The sequence below is a fragment of the Macrotis lagotis genome, chromosome X (assembly GCF_037893015.1).
Source record: "Macrotis lagotis isolate mMagLag1 chromosome X, bilby.v1.9.chrom.fasta, whole genome shotgun sequence".
NCBI classification, from domain to species: domain Eukaryota; kingdom Metazoa; phylum Chordata; class Mammalia; order Peramelemorphia; family Peramelidae; genus Macrotis; species Macrotis lagotis.
The window spans coordinates 421,259,202-421,279,964 of record NC_133666.1 but is presented as its reverse complement, the minus strand read 5'-3'; the positions used below and the strand labels follow the sequence as shown (position 1 = coordinate 421,279,964).

Genomic DNA, 20,763 nt, shown 5'->3' with positions numbered 1-20,763 from the left:
AATCATGTAGAAGATGGTGCCTGAACTTTCTCATAAAGGAAGGAAGTCCATGAGATGAAGGTAAGGCAGTACTATATTCTAGTAGTAGAAAGGAAACAAGTGGGCGGCTAGATGGCACAGTGGATAAAGCACCAGCCCTGGTGTCAGGAGTACCTGTTCAAATCCAGTCTCAGACACTTAATAATTACCTGTGTAAGCCACTTAACCCCGTTTGCCTTGCAAAAACCTTACAAAAACAAAAACAAAAAAAAAAAAACCAATGAGATGGAGTGAGTGTCCTATATGCAGAACACAAGAAGTTTGGCAAAAAAGGTAAATTTAAATTTATATTTTATCCTAGCAGTCATTCCATCTCCTTTGTCCATATATGGATAACATGATTCATCATATGTTATCTGGAGATTAGCTGTCCTTCAAAGTTCAGGGTTTTTTTTTTTAGTGTTGTCCTTGTATAACTTGTTTTCATATTTGTGTTCAATTCAGTCTTTACATGTAAGTGAAAGTTCATACTACTCAGGATTCTCTGAAATCACCTGCCATTTCTTACAACCATTTCTTACATTCCATTACACTGATTATACCCACAATTTGATCAACTATTCTCTGAATTACACTCAACTCTTTAGATCCTAGTTCATTTTTCTTTTTCTCCACCTTGGAGTACTTTGTTCTCTACCCTCTTTCCCTGCCTGTTTCATTGTTTCTCTACCCCTTAAAGATGGGGGTGGGTGAGGGCGTGGTGTGTGTTTTCAACCCTTCATTATCCATTTCAGATAACGGGAAACATCAGATGTCCACCTTTTGCCCTTTGTGTTTGTGTACTCTTCATAAGCCTACTTTTAAGAAACGAGATATTCTATTCTTTTGTTCTTCCTTTCTATACTACTATAATTGCTTTTACTGTCCTTTTTTCCTTTCTCAAAACACACAAAACAGAATCAATTCATCCCAAAATCCTTTTTCTCTTATTTAATTCCTTTAATATCCTTTGAAGACACTAAGGTTCTAAAGGGATATCGATAGCACTACATTTAATTGCTTAAAGGAATATATAATCTATGAATTTTTAGACCCTTGTGACTGAATTTGAAAGTTTCTACTCAGCTCTGGTATTTTCATCAGAAATACTCAAAGGTTCATTTCTTCTTTTTCCCTATATATATTCCACTTTTCAAAGTTAAATTATTTTTGGCTATAAGGCTATCTTTTGCCCTCTGGAATACTGAATTTGAAGATCTCCTCTCAATTACAGTATATGTTGCTATGTCTTGTGTGGTCTTGACTGTGGTTCCTTGGTACTTGAACTGTTTTTCTTCTCATGTTTAGATGATAGTCATTTTTTTTTTCTTTGGAAGGGAAGTTCTAAATTTTGACTATTGAATTTCTAGAGCTTCTCCTTATGGGTTTTATCAGAAGATAAGTGGACTTTTTTCTCTATATACTTTTTTCTCTAAATCCATTAAATTTTCATTTGTGATTTCTTGAAATATAATACAACCAGGGTTTAAAAATACAAGTCCAATGATTCTTAATCTCTTTTTGTCTTATGTAGATCAGTGATTTTTTTATGTCACATCTCATTTTTTATTTTTTTTTTCAATCTTTTGATTGTGCTCTAATATTTTCTGCTGCCTCGTGGAGTTTTTATTTGGTCTATTTTAGTTTTCAAAGAGTTGGTAACTTGAGAAATGTTTATTACTTTCTCTTTTAAATTCTTTATTCTCAATCCAATTTTCTTTCCACCAAAATTTTTATCTCATTTCTTCTAGATAAGTTATGTGGTCCTTGTGGAAAATCTAATTTTTCCTTTTTTGATTCTGTGCTTGTAGTTGATTTAGTTACCTGATCTTTCTTTTGGAGAATCTGAGATATAAAACAATTTTTATGCAGATTGTAATTTCTTCGACATGCATACCTCTGCAGTTTTAGTTTCTAATCTGGAACTTTGTGCCAAGACCAAGGTTCACTCTCTCCACTTCCATTTTGGGTGGGATAGCTGGCCCTTACTGGTTTTGATGGCTTGGCTTCTATGATGCCCTCCTAGACTTAGGTACTCCTAGATCTTTAAAATTCAAAGCATTAGAACTTCAGGCATCTCAAGAGAAATGACTAGAGATCTCAGAGTCCCTGGGCTTGGGTAGTGCCAGTGTGAGGAGTGCCACACTGCTTTCATCGCTGCTACTTCAGTTTCCAGGGTGACCAAACTAGAGCTTTCTTAAATTTGTGTGACTTTCTCAAGGGGCTTTCTTCTCTTGTTACCTACATATACAGAGCCTTGATTACACATATTTTTTTGATTCTTCTTCCATTTCTCTGAAAATCTGCAAGTTTCTTTTTTGGTAAGGCAAACAGGGTTAAGTGGCTTGACCAAGGCCACACAGCTAGGTAATTAATAAGTGTCTGAGACCGGATTTGTACCCAGGTACTCCTGCTCCAGGGCCGGTGCTTTATCCACTATGGCACCTAGCCGCCCCCTAAAAATCTGCAAGTTTCATTTACTAAACTGATGCTGGATCTGTAGTCAGTCCCCTTTTCTACTGCCTGTGACCTTCTGGCTGAATTTATGTGCACTCCTTGTAGTTTCACATTAGATTTCTTGATCATTCTTCTGTGTGGGGCAAATTTCTGATTTCTGCTTAAGTAGGAAAATAAAGTTGGGCCTTACATTTAGGCAACCCTCTTGGCCAGACATAAAAATGTCATCCCTTTCTTCCATTCCCTTCCTCACTTTCTCTAGTCCTCCAATTTGAGAGGGATCAAGTATTATGTATAGGAGTAGTCTACAATGAAGTCTATGGCTAAAGAGTTACTACAGAGATAGCAATATATATTTTCAACAGAAATGCTAAAAAGTTTTTTGCCATTAAATTCCATCTTTTTCTCTGTAAGGAATATACTCCGTTTTTTGGAGTTAAGTTATTCTTGATTCCAAGATGATCTCTTTTGCCTTTTGATTCCTGCATTTCAAGATCTCCTCAAACATACAATATTATTGTGGAGGTTTGAAACTGATTCCTTTGTGTAATATGATTATCACTGATTCACAGGAAAAAAACAAACACACCTGTTCTTCTCTAAGGAAAAGACTGAAAAAGCCATATCCTTTAGAGTAAGTAATTTAGAGAATGTTATATTTGAAGTCAGCTACCCGGCCTCCCATCTCAGACCTGACATATATTGGCTGGGGGAACAATGCCAAGTCACTTAAACTCTCAGAATCTCAGTTTCCTCATCTGTAAAATAAAGAAGAATATAGTCTGTATTAGTTATTTTAAGGGGAGGGTTGGCGCAAAAGGAAAACACTTAAAGCTTTAAAATGCTATGTAAATGTATTTCTTTCTTTCCAGTTTTTCTAAGATCATATTTGCCTATGGCATTGTTACATTTGTCATTTAAATTTTATCAAGCAAACTCAATATAATTTTGAATACTTGCAATTTTACTATCTTGAAGAAATCTGACTTAAAGGGGGGAAAAAAATCCTGAAAGGATGCCTCTATTTTCCTTTGGAAATATGTATGGATAGAGAAGGGGGAAAATGGGATACAGAAAAGTTTTTACTTTATATAAAATAAGGAAAATAAAAGCACACATGTGCTGTTTATCATGTATAAAAACAAAATAAAACAGAGAGGTTTTCCTAAAATTTAGCCCTTTGTCCACAAAAACAATCTACATTCATGTAAGAGTTGAAACCAGCTACCTATCATTCTTGAGCCAAAATAATGTAATATGGGGAGACCCAAAAATAGTATGTATGTCTGTGCTATATGCATATATTATCTACATTTAATTTTTCTATTTTTAACAGGCTATAGAGGTCTCTCTTTAGAACTTTCTCCAAATATTCCCAGAAAAATCTAATGGAAAATTTATTTTAGAACCACTTTCCAATTTCTCTTAACCCAGTATTATGGCTTCATGACACTAAGCTGCATCCTCAGGGAGCTCACATCTTGAGAACTACATTCAACCAAAGCTCATTTAGGTTTTGGCTTATGTAAGTAACATTTTAATTTATAATAGCTTGCATTTACATAGCTAAAGGTTTTTGAGTGGCATACATACATTATCTCTGTACAAGCCAGTAAGACAGGACTGTTATTATACCTATTTTATAGGTAACTGAGACTAAGTACTCACAAATGTTAGCTACATTATCATTATCATCATCATCATCATTTATTGTTATTGTTAAGTGACTTGCCCAGGGTCAGGTGGTAAAAAATTATCTAATATAGAATTTGAATTCAGATCTTTCTAAAGCCACCTCCAACATTCTTTTAGTTATACCACTTGATTACTTAATTTCACAACTTAAATGTTTATTTTTTTAAAAAGACAATACATAAAAGTCTAAATATTATTTGAAAAATTTTTTTCAGTTCATCAATTCTCTTCCAACAACAAAATATCTCAAATATAAACTATCCTGGGGTGATATCAAGATTTAAGGCAGGGAGACAGCAAGGGGAATGATCTTGAACAACTGACACCTCCCATGCTAACAATGTTTCCTTAACTTTTAAGCCCTCCCAAACCTATGAGCACAAAACCTATCTTATTTTCCCCTTCTTTGTCATGTGATTTTGCAAATCCTTTTCTTAAACCACAACACATAAGCAAAATCAAAAATTTCCAACTAAAAATGCCAGTGAGAATTCAGGTCCAGGTACACTGGGCATGATTCTCATCGACAGGACCCTCAGGGCAGGCAGGCTCCTACATCATTGACCAGATGACACTTTGGGTGGCATTCCAGAGGCCTCAGGTGTGACATCTCAGCTGCCAGCTATTGCTGTTAGGAGTCTCTTTCGGCTGAATCTGTGTCCTGAATCATAAACATGAGACAGCATTTATTAAGTCGGCATTTGAAAGCTGAACTGTCAAAAAGCCTTGGTAACGTTTAAAAGACTTGAAGTTCAACAGGAATTTCTGGTAGAGGTGACAATGGCTCTAAATACAGAAGCACAAATTCAATCTTCTAAGAAATGAAATGTCAGAGTAGGGCTCTCTTATCTGACATTTATTTAGCACTTTAAGGTTTACATAGCTCTCCTTCACATATAGTGATCCTCCTGACAACTGTAAAAGGTAAGAAATGTAAATGCTATTATCCCCACTGTACAAATGAGGAAACCATATTGGCCCAAAGGAGAAGGGAATAAGCCTTTATATAAAACCTGTATCCTGGACCCTGTGCTAAACGCTTTACAAATATCTCATTTGATCCTTATAACTCTTCAAAGTAGGCCTGGTTATCATACCTATTTTATAGTAGAGGAAACCAAGGTGCAGTGACTTGTCCAGGGTCTCATGGCTAGTAAGAGTCTAAGCCCATATTTGAACTCAGGTCTTCCTGACTCCGACCTGACTCTATTCACTGCACCATCTAGCTGCATCTGAGAAGCGATATGATTCCTGTAAGTCACGGAGAGCTGTAAGAAGCAATGCTGGAACTCAACCACTGCAACAGACCTTGACATAAACACGAGAACAATTAGTTAAAATATCTGTAGCTTGCCTCACCTTCACATAGGTATGACAAATCATGTGGACACTGTGATGGTATGTTGCAAAATTGCACAAAGGTAAGCAATCTATTTATTCTCACATGTAAATTGATGGTGGATCTAAGGAAAGCAAAATTTACAGGCTATTGAAGAACTTAATTCAATAAGCATAGAGCCACTAGGGATTGTGCTGGAAATGAGGGTATAAAAAGAACACTGAGTCTCTGTCCTCAAGGAGTTTAAATCATACTGGGGAGAAACACGTACCAAATACACTCGAAGCAAAAATAAGACAATGGGGTGGGGTGAAATCGAACTACTGGAAACAAATTCAAGGGGTTCTTGAGCTAAGTTTTGATGGTGCTGGGGACTACTTAAGGGGAAGGAAGGGAACACTCTCTGGAAAGAGGAGATAAAGAAAATATGCATGTATGGGAGGAAGCAAGTAGGCCAGCTTGCATGGAAAGTGGTGTGCATAAGGGCGAGTAATGTGAAATTTGTCTGTAAAGAGGCTGGAGCCAGATGGCAAAAGGCTTTAAATGCCAAAGAGAATTTGTATCTTCCCAGTAGCAGCAAGGAGCCAATGAAGCTTTCTTAGGTGAATTCCACATGCTTTAGGAATATCAAGTTGGCAGTTATGTGGAGTATGGATTAGAACAGGAAGAGATCTTGGGAAGGGAGACTGATTCAGGATGCTACTGAACTAAACCAGGTAAGACATGAAGAGGGTCTAACTGGTTAATAGCCATGTGAGGACACAAAACTATGACAGATATGATGAAGATGAGTGATTCAGGTGAAAAACTTGGGAAGTTAGAGTAAAAGAGGGAGACAAACATTCTTCCTAAAGTATTTATTAGTGTCACAGAAGAGATCACGTTTCCCTATGATGGTAAGGTTCTCCTCACGTTCCTATTTGCAAATGACCCTCAATTACATTGAACTGCAGAGTATTACATAACCTCCATAGAAATGCTACAGAGATTGCGCTAGGTGTCAATAATGCAAAAATATAGTGGACTTTTAAAAAAATCCTATATTGCCTAAATTACAACATGCAGTTGGATAGAAACTCAATAGAGTTAGTCTATCAACAACTATTTCTCAGCTGGGCAATGAAAATGAACAATAAGCTTGATCCAGAATTGAGTAATCAGGCTAGAATACATTCAAGAAACCAGAAATTACATGTAAATATTTCAAAGTGCTCATTCCCACAATTGCATGCTTGGCAATTATAGTATGCAGATCTCCAGACAACTAACATTATTAGTAGCCCAAAGAATAATAAAAAGAAAGGATACATGGTGGACCTAAGTAACATGCTACCAAAAATTATTTCATATTTAAATAAAAGTATAGGAAAACTTTAAAATAGGATTAAGAATGAATCATTGGGGACGGCTAGGTGGTGAAGTGGATAGATCACTAGCCCTGGAGTCAGGAGTACCTGAGTTCAAATCCAGCCTCAGACACTTAATAATTGCCTAGCTGTGTGGCCTTGGGCAAGCCACTTAACCCCATTGCCTTGCAAAAACCTTTTAAAAAAAAAGAAGACAAAGAAGAAGAATGAATGATTGGGGCAGCCCTAACTCTAGCACTGTATAACCCTTGGAAAATCACTTTACCTCTCTAAGACTCAGTCTCTTCAATTGTACAGTGGAAATAATATTTGTTCTCTGTTTATATAGTTATCATAAGGAAAGTATTTTCAAATGCTAAAATATCAAAGTGAATGTTTTATTATTTCTATTGTGAAATGGAATGATTTCTGCATATCAAAATAGTTTCATAACTGAAGAAATGCCAAATAAATGCGCTATTATTTTCAAAGTAGTAAGAGAACCACCAAAATACTAAGTCAGATCATTAAAAATTATAGTAAATTAATTTAAAATACTACAGAGAAAATTTTAACATTCACTTCTTTGACACTGAATATCAGCAACTGAACAAGGAATATTCTAGCCATGACTTTTTCTAATAGGAAGCCATCAAATTCCAAGTGAAACTCCCCGCCAAAAAAGGGGCATCCAATCTTTACTTCTCCTTTCCCTACAGCTAGAAACAACAGTACAATTAAAGACTCAATTTTTTTATGATTAATGAGAACATATTACCTAAATTTAACAAAACAGCCTTTATTTGAAATTTTAAAATATTTTAAAATTAAATGTTAATTGTCTCTAAAGTCCTATCAATATGAGTGTCATTTATATATCTCATCAAAGAGAGTAGAAATTTCTTAAAATCTGTGAGGTGAAATTCTAGTGCTTACTCTCTTGAAGCCAAAGACACTTAAAAGTGCCTAGAAAGAACAAAGAAAAGGAACAGGTAAAAGTTTCAAGAGCTCTGCATTGAGCATAGTTGCCACATTATATTCTGAAAACTTTTATAATTATTTTTTTCTTTCACACACATAATGCTGCGTTGTTGGCCTCTCTTGATCAGAGAAAGGCATGTGATTAGCCAACAGTATGGTGCTCACAAGAGCATCATCTTGTAAAATGATCTCTCTCATGTTTCCTGTTAACCCTTCACAAGACTGACTTTTTAAGCAAAACCTGCAAAGATTTTTCTCTCTACAGAGACACACATACAGAGCATTAATACACCTACTTGGCCAAGAAATTTTTTTTTACAGGAGAACAAAGGTCAAAATGAGTCTAGCACAGAAGGAATTGAAAACAACAATAACAACAAAACTTATTGAGGATTGAAAGAATCAGCAGATGAAGTATAGGGATTAGGATCAAAACCTGAGACATAACTCTCAGTCTATTCTTCCTTGGCTGTGTGACTCAGGTAGGTCTTTCGAACCTAGGCCTCCCTACTGCAGTATCCCTGATGAGCATTGAAATGAGGATTACAATACTGACACCTGAACAAGGATGTGAGATGTCAGTGATAACTAATGGTCACATAGCTGCACAATGCTTTTAATGTATCAAATACTCCAAAAAGGTATTAATGATAGGTATAAAAAAATGGACTTGGAGTCAAAGTTGTAACTATATAACATGGGCAAATCTTAACTGTCTCTCTGAACCTCAATTTCCTCACTTGTACAACAGAGATAACATAATTTGTCCTACATATGGGGTGGAAAAACTTTACATATAATGATCTTATTTGATATGATTATCAATTATTATGATAATGTTTCAAAAAGAGAATTCATAGGGTTCAGAGAAAGGACAGGTAAAAAGATGCTATGGAAAGTGCTCAAAAGAGAAATTCTGAAGACATGAAGAGTGTAGAACAAAAACAATTTAAGAGCAAGGACTATTTTCCCTTTCTTTTCCTTTGTATTCTCAGCACCTGGCATACTGACTTAAAGGTTTTGCTGAGTGGTTCAATTTAATTTTGGCCTAAGCTGATACTGCTATAGAAGGGAACTGCCAGATATTTGTGATCCCAAACTCCTAAGAAATACTTGAAGTGAGGTCTACATAATCTGTATAATCTGTAATTCTAATCTCTTCTGTAAGGAACTTTCTATCTTCCTGCCTACTTCCCAAACACAGGAAAAAAAAGTTTAGCCTTGAGGTTTACCCTGGAAGAATGAGAAAGGGAAAACAAACAAAAATAGGGTACCAGGTAGTAATATAATCTAATGTTATTTAACCTCACCTAGGGGTTTCATTGATTTCAGTTAATTCTTCTACTCATCTTTAATCAACTCCTAATAAGATTTCCTATAGCTATTCTTCTAAATCTTTTCCCACTCCTCTAAAAATTTCCAGCTCCCAATTTCACTCTCAATTGATATGAACACTTCTATTTTCCTGAGGTGTTTGTTTTATTGAGGTCATCTGGCATAAGGTCCCTCCACTCCCTTCCTCCTCTCCTCAAAAGTTCTCCATATTGCTAATTCTTAGAATTTAAAATATACAAAGTGCTTCCCCTGCCCCCCATCACCTTGTGAGCTAGAGTCCTATTACACTCATTCATGAGGAAATTAAGACTAAGAGGGTAAGTGATTTATCCAAAGTAACAAATAACTGAGTTTAGGATTAGGTTCAGAGCCCTTCCTCACTTCACTACTGCTCACCTTCCCTTCTGTCTCAAAGTAAAGTCTTCCTTTCCAGAGTCACCCTCTCTTCCTGGGCCCTTAATTCAGTACTGCTCCCCTTTCCTCATTTCCCTCTTTAGTCTCACTACCTCCATTTCAGGAGCACAAGAACTTGTTTAGAACTGGCTTCCTTGGTCATCCTATTTTATTGGACACATTTAGAAACATCAGAGAAAAGATTTAGCAGATGGCCTGAGAGATCCATGACACATAAACAAAATTAAAAACCCTGCTGTATTAGTTCTATACTTAGATCTCTTGAGTATTGGGGATGGAGAATTACCTGCCCTGACCCAGATGCCTCATTTGTCTGTCAAGACATTATACACTTCTGGTTATTTACCTACTTCTCCAATTTTTCTTCCTGTTTTTAATTTAGCTCCTCTTCTTGACTCCTTAAAGTAGGGTTAGTCCACAAAGCTGTACAAATTCTGTCTTTAACTCTTCTCTCTTCTCAAATGCTATAGAACATATGTAAAGCACCCTAAAAACTTTTAAACTCTCTATAAATGTCAGTTATTGATATTATTCTTTACTCTTCTACTGTCTTCCTTGGGGATTTCACCCATTCAACTATTTGCTATGCAGATGCTGTCCAAATCCAGACCTCCAACCCAAATTACTCTCCCATTCCTACTGAAATCATTATCTTCCTCCCAAATATGTCCCACTTCAGAAATTCCCTCTATTTCTGAAAAAAAAATTTATGCAGGGGAAAAAAAATCATTCATCTTTGATTCCTTTCTCCTCCTTTAATCTCCAATCTTTTCAACTCTACTTTTAGGCTATCTCTTCTCTCCATCTTCATCCCTACTTCCAGCTCTCATCTCTTCTGAAGACTATTGTAATAACTTCCTGATTCCTCTAACCTATATTCCCCTATGTGACCACAGTTCTGATCTCATTGTAACTCTTCAAGGACTCCTTACCTCCCAATGATGATCCAAACCCCTATGTGAATCTGAGTAAATCACTGAGCCTCAGTTTCTTCATTTGTAAAATGAAGAAGTTGGGATTACATGACTCTTCTGCTCCCTTTAATTGCAGTCCCTTTAAACCATGGGTTTTGAAAACTTGGCATATGGCAAGTATTTAAATAAATGGTTCTTCTTCCTTCATTAAATCTAGGACCTCATATTTACCTCGATATCCAAAGCCTCAAACCATTCTTGCTAATGTCATAGTGCTCCTGTTCAAAAATTCTCCACTTAAGCAAGTCTACTACACACCATAACCTGAATACATTCTCCTCTCCAGGTCTTTGCTCCCCAACAGACCCTAAAAATCCCTATCCTTATTCCTCAAAATACTATATATTTTAGGTATAGTTCAAAGGACTAAGTCTATGAAGTCCTCCCCAATATTAACTTTACCCTTACCACCAAATCTTGCCCTTCTCAGAGCAGATCAGGCTCTGATTCCATGATTGCCATGGAATGGTTCTTCTCTCTCTTGATCTCTCTGCAGCCTCTAATAGATCAGCCTCTGCTCTCTAGGTTATTGCTCTCTATCAGATATTGTTTCTTCCCAGTCTCATATGCTGGATCTTCACCCAAATCACATCTAACACTAGAAGTTTCCAAAGATTATGTCCTAGGGTCCTCTTCTTCATTCAAGATTATTTTGTTAGGTGACTCATCAACTCCCATTGATTCAAGTAGGATCTCTATGAAGATGATTTTCAGATCAATTTTCCAACCCTAACCTTTCTCTTGTGCTTCAATCTCAAATTTTCTTCTGCCATTTTTGAAACTGCCTACTGTACATCTTAAAATCAATGTCTAAAATTTCTGAAGTCATTCATTTTCCCCTCTTCCTAATTTCCCCAGTTCTGTTGAGAGGCCTTATTACTCTCCCAGTCAGCGTCCTAGGCTCACAACTGAGATAACATCTCACCCTATTCCATACCTCATGTTTAATTTGTTGCCGTATCTGTTGATTCTACATTCTAAAGATTTCTTGAATATACTTCTTTTCTCTTCTGACACTGCCCTGATACAGCTTCCCATGACTCCACATCAGAACCAATGCAATAACCTGCTGATTAAACTCACTTTTTTCAAGTCTCTCCCGTCTCCAGTCTATCTCCCACTCAACTATCAACTGATTTTCATAAAGTCCAGATCTGACCATGTCACCTGTTATTCACCTAATTACCTCCAGGATCAATGAAAAATCCTCTGGCTTTTAAAAAACCTTCCTAATTTGGACCCTTCCTACTTTCCTGTTTTCTTACATTAATTCCCCCTGATAATCTTTATCTAGCGGCACTGACCTCCTTTCTATTTCTTGAACACACAACACTTCATCTCCCTAATCTAGGCTGTACCCTGTAATGATTTCTCCCTAGTGATCCCACCTTTGTTCTTCCCTAGCTTCTTTTGAGTCTCAGCTAATATTCCATCTTCTTCTAAGAGGCCTGACTCAGTCTTTCCTTGATTTTTGTGCCTTACGTCTGAGGTTACCTCTGATTTATCCTGGATTCATGTCATAAGTACGTAGCTGTTTCCATATGGGCTCACCATTGGACTGTGAGCTAACTGAGCAGACTTTGTTCCGCTTCTTCTATGTTATCCCCAACTCTTAGCACAATGAATCCTTGTGGCCTTGGTGGGCATGAGAGCTAGATTTGGAGTCAGAGGTTTGGGGGGCGGGGGTCCCAATTCCATTTATTGCTCTGATTCTCCAGCAAATCATGTCACCTTTCTGGGACCCAGTTCTAAAATAAGGGACAGCTGGATGAGAAGTCTCTTCTGGCTTTAAAACCCAGGTTCCTACTATCTCCCTGGAGCATTTAGAAGGGTCTGCTCTGGGCTAAGGGGGCGCTCAGAGCTGACCCCTGCAGCTGGCTCTTCCCAAGGGCTTTAAACTGGGAGTCCAGTCTCGCTAGATGTTTAAAAACATCCCCCTCTGAACTCTGACCTGCTCGGGTCCCTTCACCCCCCTCTGAACTCTGACCTGCTCGGGTCCCTTCACCCCCCTCTGAACTCTGACCTGCTCGGGTCCCTTCAGCCCCCTCTGAACTCTGACCTGCTCGGGTCCCTTCAGCCCCCTCTGAACTCTGACCTGCTCGGGTCCCTTCACCCCCCTCTGAACTCTGACCTGCTCGGGGCCCTTCACCCCTCTCTGAACTCTGACCTGCTCGGGTCCCTTCAGCCCCCTCTGAACTCTGACCTGCTCGGGTCCCTTCACCCCGCAGGCCGGACCACTCACTCTGGTGGGGGGAGGCAAGGCCCGGGAAGCACGGGGCAGGGGCGGCCTCCGGGAGGGGGCGGCTGCGCAGTGGCTCCATTCGCTGAGCTCCCGCCAAAGTCCCCCGCCCCCAGGCAAGGCCTGCCCGCCGGGGGGAGGGGCGGCCGGAGCGAGCCCCCCCCCCCCCCCGCAGTTTTTCTTCCGGGTCCGGCGCCGCGTGCGGGCCGCTGGGCGGACGGGTCCAGCCGGGCCCAGCTCGGCCCCGGCCCCCGGCCCCCGGCCCGGCCCCGGCCCGGAAGGTCACTCACCGCTCCTTGGAGTAGAGCTGCAGCTGCTCCTCCCGCTGCTTCTTGCGGATGAAAGCCATGGCGCCGCGGGCCTGGGGCCCCCCAGGAGCGGCGGCAGAGGCGGATGCCGCAAGCCGGCCTCCCGCGGCGGGGGTGCGGACCCGGGGAGGGAGAAGAAGGTGGTGCTTCTAACTCCCTCCCCTCCCCCGACGCCTCGGCTCGCGCCCCGCCCCCGCGGCTGCCTGGCGCGCACGCGCGTAGCGTCGGGCGGCCGGCGCCGTCGGCTCCGCGGGAGGCTGCCCCCCCGCGCCGCTGTGCGCACGCGCGGCCCCCTCCTCGGCCGGCCGCCGAGCCCCGGTGACGTCACCGCCCCCGCCCTGCCGCAGGGCTGCTCCCGTCCCCGCACACCCCCTGCGAGGCCTTCGAGCCCTTGCCAATCTGTGGTGCCCGGGGGCTCCCCGGACAGTGCTTTTAAAGGCATCACGGGAGAGCGGACTGCCAGAAGGGAAAGCCGTCATTGACAGGAAGTTTTTAAAATAATCTTTAAAAAAGTTAATGGCGCCCCAGGTTAGAAAGCCGATGCTACAGTGGATAGTGGGGAAGTTTTAAAGCTATCAAAAATACCTTTAGGAGGTCACTTTATGCTCAAATAAATAAGCAAACATCCTAGAAGTCCAGTTAAGTAGGACTCTTGTTGGATTTCTGGGACATAAAACTGGATTAGTGCATGCATTGCAGTTAGACGAAAAGCCTACAGACAGTACAAATGGACAAGAAGTTGGATTCACAATTAAATAAGAAAGCAGGATGGGTTATAACTTTGGGAAATTGTGAAGTTCCTTAAAACTTTTCCCAGAAACAAACCACTTTTTTTTTTAGGTCTTTGCAAGGAAAATGGGGTTAAGTAGCTTGCCCAAGGCCACACAGCTAGGTAATTATTAAGTGTCTGAGGCCGGATTTGAACCCAGGTACTCCCGAATCCAGGGCTGGTGCTCTATCCACTACACCACCTAGCCACCCCCTACAAACCACTCTTTAAAAATATTTTTATTAATTTTTTTAAATATCATAGTTTCCCCAGTAACTTTCTACCTCCCTCTCCCAGAGGGTTCAGCTCATGTAACAATTGGTATTTTTTCAAAGAGGGAAAAAAAATGGAAAAAAGCCTGAAAATATGTGTAATGGGGAACATTTGTGGACCTCTCACCTCACCTCTTCTCTTGAGTCATGTTTGTTCATTATAATTATGTAAGATTCATTTTTAAATTTAGTGCGTGGTGGTTCTTTCCATTTCCATTTTAGTAATCATTGTTTATATTGTTTCCTTGTTTCTGCTTACTTTGTTCTACACTAGTTCATGTAATCTTTCTATACATTTCTTTATCACATTCATTTCTTATAGCACTGTAATATTTCATTACATTCACATACTACAATTTGTTTAGCCATTCTTCAATCGAAACATCTACTTTTCCCCTTTCTTTGCTATCACAAAGTGCTTCTATAAATATTTAGATAGATAGATAGATAGATAGATAGATAGATAGATAGATAGATAGATAGATAGATAGATAGATATGGGTACTTTCTTATCAATGGTCTCCCTGGAATATGAGGGCAGTCATGGAATCTCTGAGTCAAAAGGATATGGATATTTTAGTCACTTTGCATAATTCCAAATCCCTTTCCAAAATAGATTTCTTCCTTCACAGCCACACCAACAAAACACTAGTATGCCATTATTCCTACAATTCCTGCCATATTGACTAGTTCCATGTTTGTCCCCTTTGCCAATCTGCAGAGTTCTGAGATGCAACTTCAGGATTGTTTTGATTTTCAATTCTTACTAATGATTTGAAGCATTTTGTAGTTAATAGTTTATAATTCTTTAGAGAAGTTTGTTCCTATCTTTTGACCACTTATCTGTCTACATGAATACATATATATGTATATTTACATACATATTTTTTTTACAGAAAACCTGTGCAAAGATAGATGTGGGGGATATGATGAAAGACTTTGAAAGCCAAACAGGAATTGTTTTTTATCCTAGTGGCACCTGGGAGCCACTCAATATAGAATTTTTTTTGAACAGGGAAATAATATGGCCTTTGATCAAAATCAGAAAAATGAGAAAGTTTAATAATTAATCATGATTTACATGCAGATATTACATATCTGTATCTTGTAAATATATATATCTTGAATACCAATCCTTCAGAAAAAATTTACAAAATATTTTTCCCATTCGTTTTCCTTCTTATCCAAGATGCATTATTTTTGACTGTGCAGTGCAAAAAGCTTTACATGCAAAGTGATGTATTTTATTTTTTGCAGTTGAAGCTATCCCTTATTTGTTTAAAAATACCCGTGCTACTTACAGAACTGTAAGATATATATGATCTAGTTGTCTTCTAAAGTCATTACCATTTAGAATGCATTGTGGAAGATGGTATAAGGCATTGGTATAAGACTAACTTATGCAAAAATTCTTTCCAATTTTCCCAATAGGTTTTTATCAAAAGTAATTTATATTTGTAGGTTCATTGCTTGCTACATTATTGAATTCTATTGTTTCTAATTCTCCCTTGTTTACTCTGTTCCACTGATTTATCTCTATTTTTGGTATTGGTTAAATACCAGATTGTTTTGATGATTGCTGCTTTGTATTATTCTGAGATCTAGAAGTACAAATCCTCTGTTGTCATCTATATCTTTTCATAATCTTTCTTGATATTCTAATCTTTCCTTTTTAAAATGAATTTTTATTATTTTATCAACTTATAACTATACTTTTGATCATTTAATTGATATAGTATTAAAAATATAAATTAATTTTGGTAGTATTGTCATTTTTATTTTATTGATACAACACAACCATGAGTACTGAATATTCTTTCAGTAATCTAAATTGTTTTTTATTTCTTTAAAAAGTCCTTATTACTTTGTAGATTAATCCTTATATGTTTATGCATTTAGTAGTTATTTTCCATGAGAGTTCCCTTTTTATTATTGCCTCTTAGATTTTGTTATTATGTAGAAATGTGACTAATTTTTGAGGGTTTCATTTTGTTGCCTGTAATTTGGTAGAGAGTATTAAATATCTTGATTAGTATTTTTGCAAATCCTGTAGGATTTACAAGTAAAGCATCAAATCATCAGCAATTAGGTATAATTTCATCTCATCTTTACTCATCTTTGTACCTTTAATTTCTTTTTCTTATCCAATACTATTAGCAGCATTTCTAGAACTCTACCAAATAAAAGTGAGTAGAATAGGTATCCTTTAATATTGTATATATTTGGAAAAGGTTCTAGTGGTCTTCATTATGAAAATTGCTTTTTTTAAATTTAATTTTCATTTCTCTTTTCAAATCTCTTCTGCTCTTTCCATGCCTCCCAACCCATTGAGAAGGTAAGAAAAACAAAATCAAATATAAATAAATATAGTTTTGCAAAACAATGTCCACATTATTCCTAATCAAGAAGGAGGGAAAGAGAAGAAAAACATTCTGAGATGGGCTCAGTTTCCAGACTGCCAAAGGGGTCTATGACACAAGAAAGATTAATAGCCCCTAGACTATACCCTTGAACACAGGGTATTCATTTCCCTAAGGAACCCACCTGCTCAAGTGTGAATGCTTGTTGGGCATGTAGCCCAGAAAATATGTATCATCATACATTCAGCTTCTCCAAAGTTGATGGATACTTAATTGTCAGTTCTTTGCTACCCTTCCCTCCACCCAGTTTCTTCTAAGACTATTTTGATGAATTTTGAAACTTTGTTTCTATCTCTGACAAGAATTTTTTGAGCAGTTTGTAGAATTTAGCCATGTTTCTTAAAAATTCCAAACTGTTATTCAGAAAAACTGGATCAATTCACACTTTCACCATCATAAATACAGTATACCTGTCTTCTCATAACTTCTCTAAAAATTGAATATTCCCATGATTTTGATGACTTAAAGCCATCAGTAAAGCCTCAGTGAGGTTTTAATTTTCACTTTACATCTAAATTATTTAGAGCATTTTTTAAATGACCATAGTTTATAATTAATATTTTTGAAAACTTTTTATATTCTTTGACCATGTATCTATTGGAGAATGACTTTCAGTCATATATATTTGTGTTGAAGATCAGCAGAAAAGGAACCTCCTGTATAGGACTTAATTTAATCCTCTTAGTGGTTTGCATTTCCCTTATGCTCTACTGAAAAGGTTGTATATTCCCTTGGCATGTGTTTTGTATTTAACTTGGTACATATATTATTCTACATATTTAAAGTAAAATATAAGTGCTTTGAGATTTTTGTGCATTATGAAAGATTTAAGCATTACGAATACCTATTTATCCTATTGTAGATGTGACCTTATGCTCTCATTGGTCACACCAGGCAGACAAAAAAATTATGATGTTGGAAAGGCTGAGTGTGGACCTTGAAACAAGATGAGTCTGGTTAAATGACAAGCTTATTACCTCTTAGATGCCTATTAGTGATAGGCATCTTTGGCCAGAAGAACTTAGGGAATAAAAGAGAAGTAAGAACAGGCTTCCTATAGGAAGTAGCACTGGAGCTCATGTTTGAGGGAGATTAGGATTCTATGAGGTGGAGGTAAAAAGGTTATCTATTCAAGACACAGGAAAAAATCTGTACAAAAATAGATGTGGAATGTATGACGATGGGCTTTGAAAGCCAAACAGAAACTTTTTTATCCTAGTGGCACCTAGGAACCACTCGATCTAGAACTTTTTGAAGAGGGGAATAATCTGGTCTTTGGTCAAAATTGGGGAAATTGAGAAACTTTAGTAAGTAACGAATCATAGGCATTGTGAACTAAAAAAATACACAAATGTTACTCTGTTGGAAAGAGGCCACTACTAGGTATATAGAGGTAAAACAAGTTTTTTATATATATACATATATATATATGTTTACCTGATGTAAATTAAATATCACAATGGAGATAGAGGAAAGATTATCAGTGCCTAATACATATATAAATATATATGTATATATAAATGCTTACCTGATGTAAATCAAATATCATAATAAAGATATAAACAACCCCCCCCCACTAAAACTGCATTAATCAATAATGCTTGAGCTACTTGAATATAAATTGCTTGATAAAATATCATGGAAAAGTACAAAGGACAAATCTTAATGTAGTGGGTATCATCTATAAAAATTTTTATGACAAATTTTTTTCATCATTAAGGTCAATGGTGCAACCAAATTTGGACATCAGGGTCCAAATATGGTTTTATGTTTATAGTCATGTATATGTATATATAAGCATCTATAAAACACATATAAATGCATATATGTAGATATACAGAATATGTGTCTGCCAATACACATATACATACATCCACATATGTATGCTTATAAAGAAAGTGAAAATGGCAGTAAACAAACAAAAGATAGAACAGATTAGACCCGATCGTGAAAGAAAGGAGGAAGTTGGGATGGAAGTGATACAAATTTTAGTCCTTTATAAGACTGATTCTCAAGATATCTGAAGGGAAAGATATCATAAAAGATAGGTATAAAAAATCCCACCCAACTCTGAGATCTTATTATCACCAAAATTTTTAGCTATCCATATCAATAATTATTGACCTGCATGACTGCTTCCATGAAGAAAAGGATAACCAATGTCATAGAAAAAAATATTAACACTGATACTCCACTCTGGTTTAGACTGAAATCTAAAAGAAACAGTTTAATTTAATATTTATCTTTACCCAAGTCATTTATAGCTTATATTTGTATATGTAATCTATATCAGCATATGCACATATATATATAGGCATGTATTATAGATATAATTTTGTATACATGTTTGCATGTAGTCAGGAAGATGAATCTTCCTGACTTCAAATTCAGCTTCAGATCAAAGATGATGTCATTATGTCAACTGTACATCAACTAAAAAGGTGTTGAAAAAAATGAGGGGGATATTGTAGGGAGAAATACCATTTCTTGGAGACCTAGGCTTCCTAGGAAATGACAATATAAAGTCTGGAGCAAGTAAATAATAAATGATGCATTTACAAAGTCAAAGATGCAAATTACAGAGATCAAAAGGGGCCATTCCCCTTTGATTAAATAACCTATACAAACAAGAAGCACAAAAGGGAGAAGATAAAAAGTGGTATAAAATTCAGGTCCATTCTTTTCTTCCAGAGATATCTGAAGTTATTCTGCAGCCAGAAATACTACTGTGGACCAATTTCTTTTAACTACATTCAGGTTTACCTTTCTGGTAAAAGAAATATCCTCATATACATTTTATTAAAACATGTTTCCATTATTTAAAAAATGAAATTTATTAACTCTTAGATCATGAAAACTGCAATTTGATATGGCAGTCGTCACACAGGGAACTTGGTTATTTTTAAAATCCAGTTTTATACTTGGCATTATTCATTTATTCCCCCTCATTTGGAGAATGCTGTTCCACTAATAAAATAACTTCAATAATAATGATTCTACTTAAAACATTTTCCAAATTAACTTGTTTATAACACGCATTTGATAATCTTCTTACAACAGTGTGTATTTAATAAGTGATTTATTTTTGCCAATGTTTAAAAAGAATAAAAAACTCTTAGCTGAAAATTGATTTCTCTTTAAAAATTTTTTTTAATATACCACAGATCATCTTGAGATAGTAATGATAGAGAAACATATCCTAATCATCATATTTGCTTAAATATCCCCTTAGCATTTTGAAAAGCTAAAGGATTTTAATTCCCACAGGAACATGTAACTGACACCAAATACAAAAGCTATACATTGGCTAATAGAATTTAGACAGTTGTAAGCAAAAAAAATGGCATGAATTTTTGTACTTAACATGATTACAGAAATTTACCATAAAAACCAGGGACATAAGGAAGGAAAAAATTCCTTTTTTTTTTAAATTTAGATATCATTTTTCAGGTAAAGTTATATGGTTGGCCAAATGTCTTGAGTCAGACTTTAAAATATGACAGGTATGACATTTCAAATGTCAAGTTTTGGAAATCAAGTTAGGAAAACACAACTTCAAGACTTGTTAAACAGCTGTTCCCCCAACAGTTTCCCAAAGAGGCTTTCATACACAGTATACATGTTTAAATTTTAGAGGTTTTTTGGTCTTATAAATTATAAATTTCCTTATCAATTTCCTTGATATCTAGACTCAGACAGAAAGTCAATTAAATGTACCATATGGGCCTTCAATAGCAATTTTTGATAATTAAGGTGAATTTAGTTCTAAATGATTAAAAAAATGCCATGTTATGACTATAATATTAAAGTGGCAATAATAAAAGATCATCACAGAAAAATTCACAATTAATTCTATCAGTTGTATGTAAGAACTGTACTTAAAAATTAAATATAATAAAAACTTGGATTACAATAATCTCAAATTGCATTTAGAATCAGATTTTATAAAAAAGTATAGTAAATATATTTAGTTATTTATTCATCTTCAAATTGACATAAACACAAACCATTGTTTTTCGAATCCTTTTAAATAATTTGAACATCTTAGGTAACCGTAAAATAATTTCAACAGGTGTTTATAATTTTAAATGAAACAAAAAAGTTGTTAGAAAAAATCAGATTTCTGTAGCAGAGCCAATGTGGTGTAACAAGGGCAGGGAATCACCTGAGCTTTCACCCAAATCATTTCAAATAAC

The 20,763-nt window shown here is 36.7% G+C and overlaps 1 protein-coding gene across 3 annotated transcripts in view; it reads right to left on the bottom strand.

Moving 5' to 3' along the window:
* NSMAF (neutral sphingomyelinase activation associated factor) overlaps positions 1-13,287 on the bottom strand; it is a 70,650-nt gene extending 57,363 nt beyond the window's left edge. Inside the window, exon 1 of one of the 3 annotated variants that reach the window (XM_074199630.1) lies at positions 13,089-13,287. In XM_074199630.1, coding sequence (XP_074055731.1) covers positions 13,089-13,147 — 59 coding nt within the window. In that variant the 5' untranslated portion in view covers positions 13,148-13,287. The remainder of the gene's footprint in view (positions 1-13,088) is intronic. The other 2 variants (XM_074199628.1, XM_074199629.1) reach the window with 2 other exon arrangements.
* Positions 13,288-20,763: the final 7,476 nt, after the last annotated feature.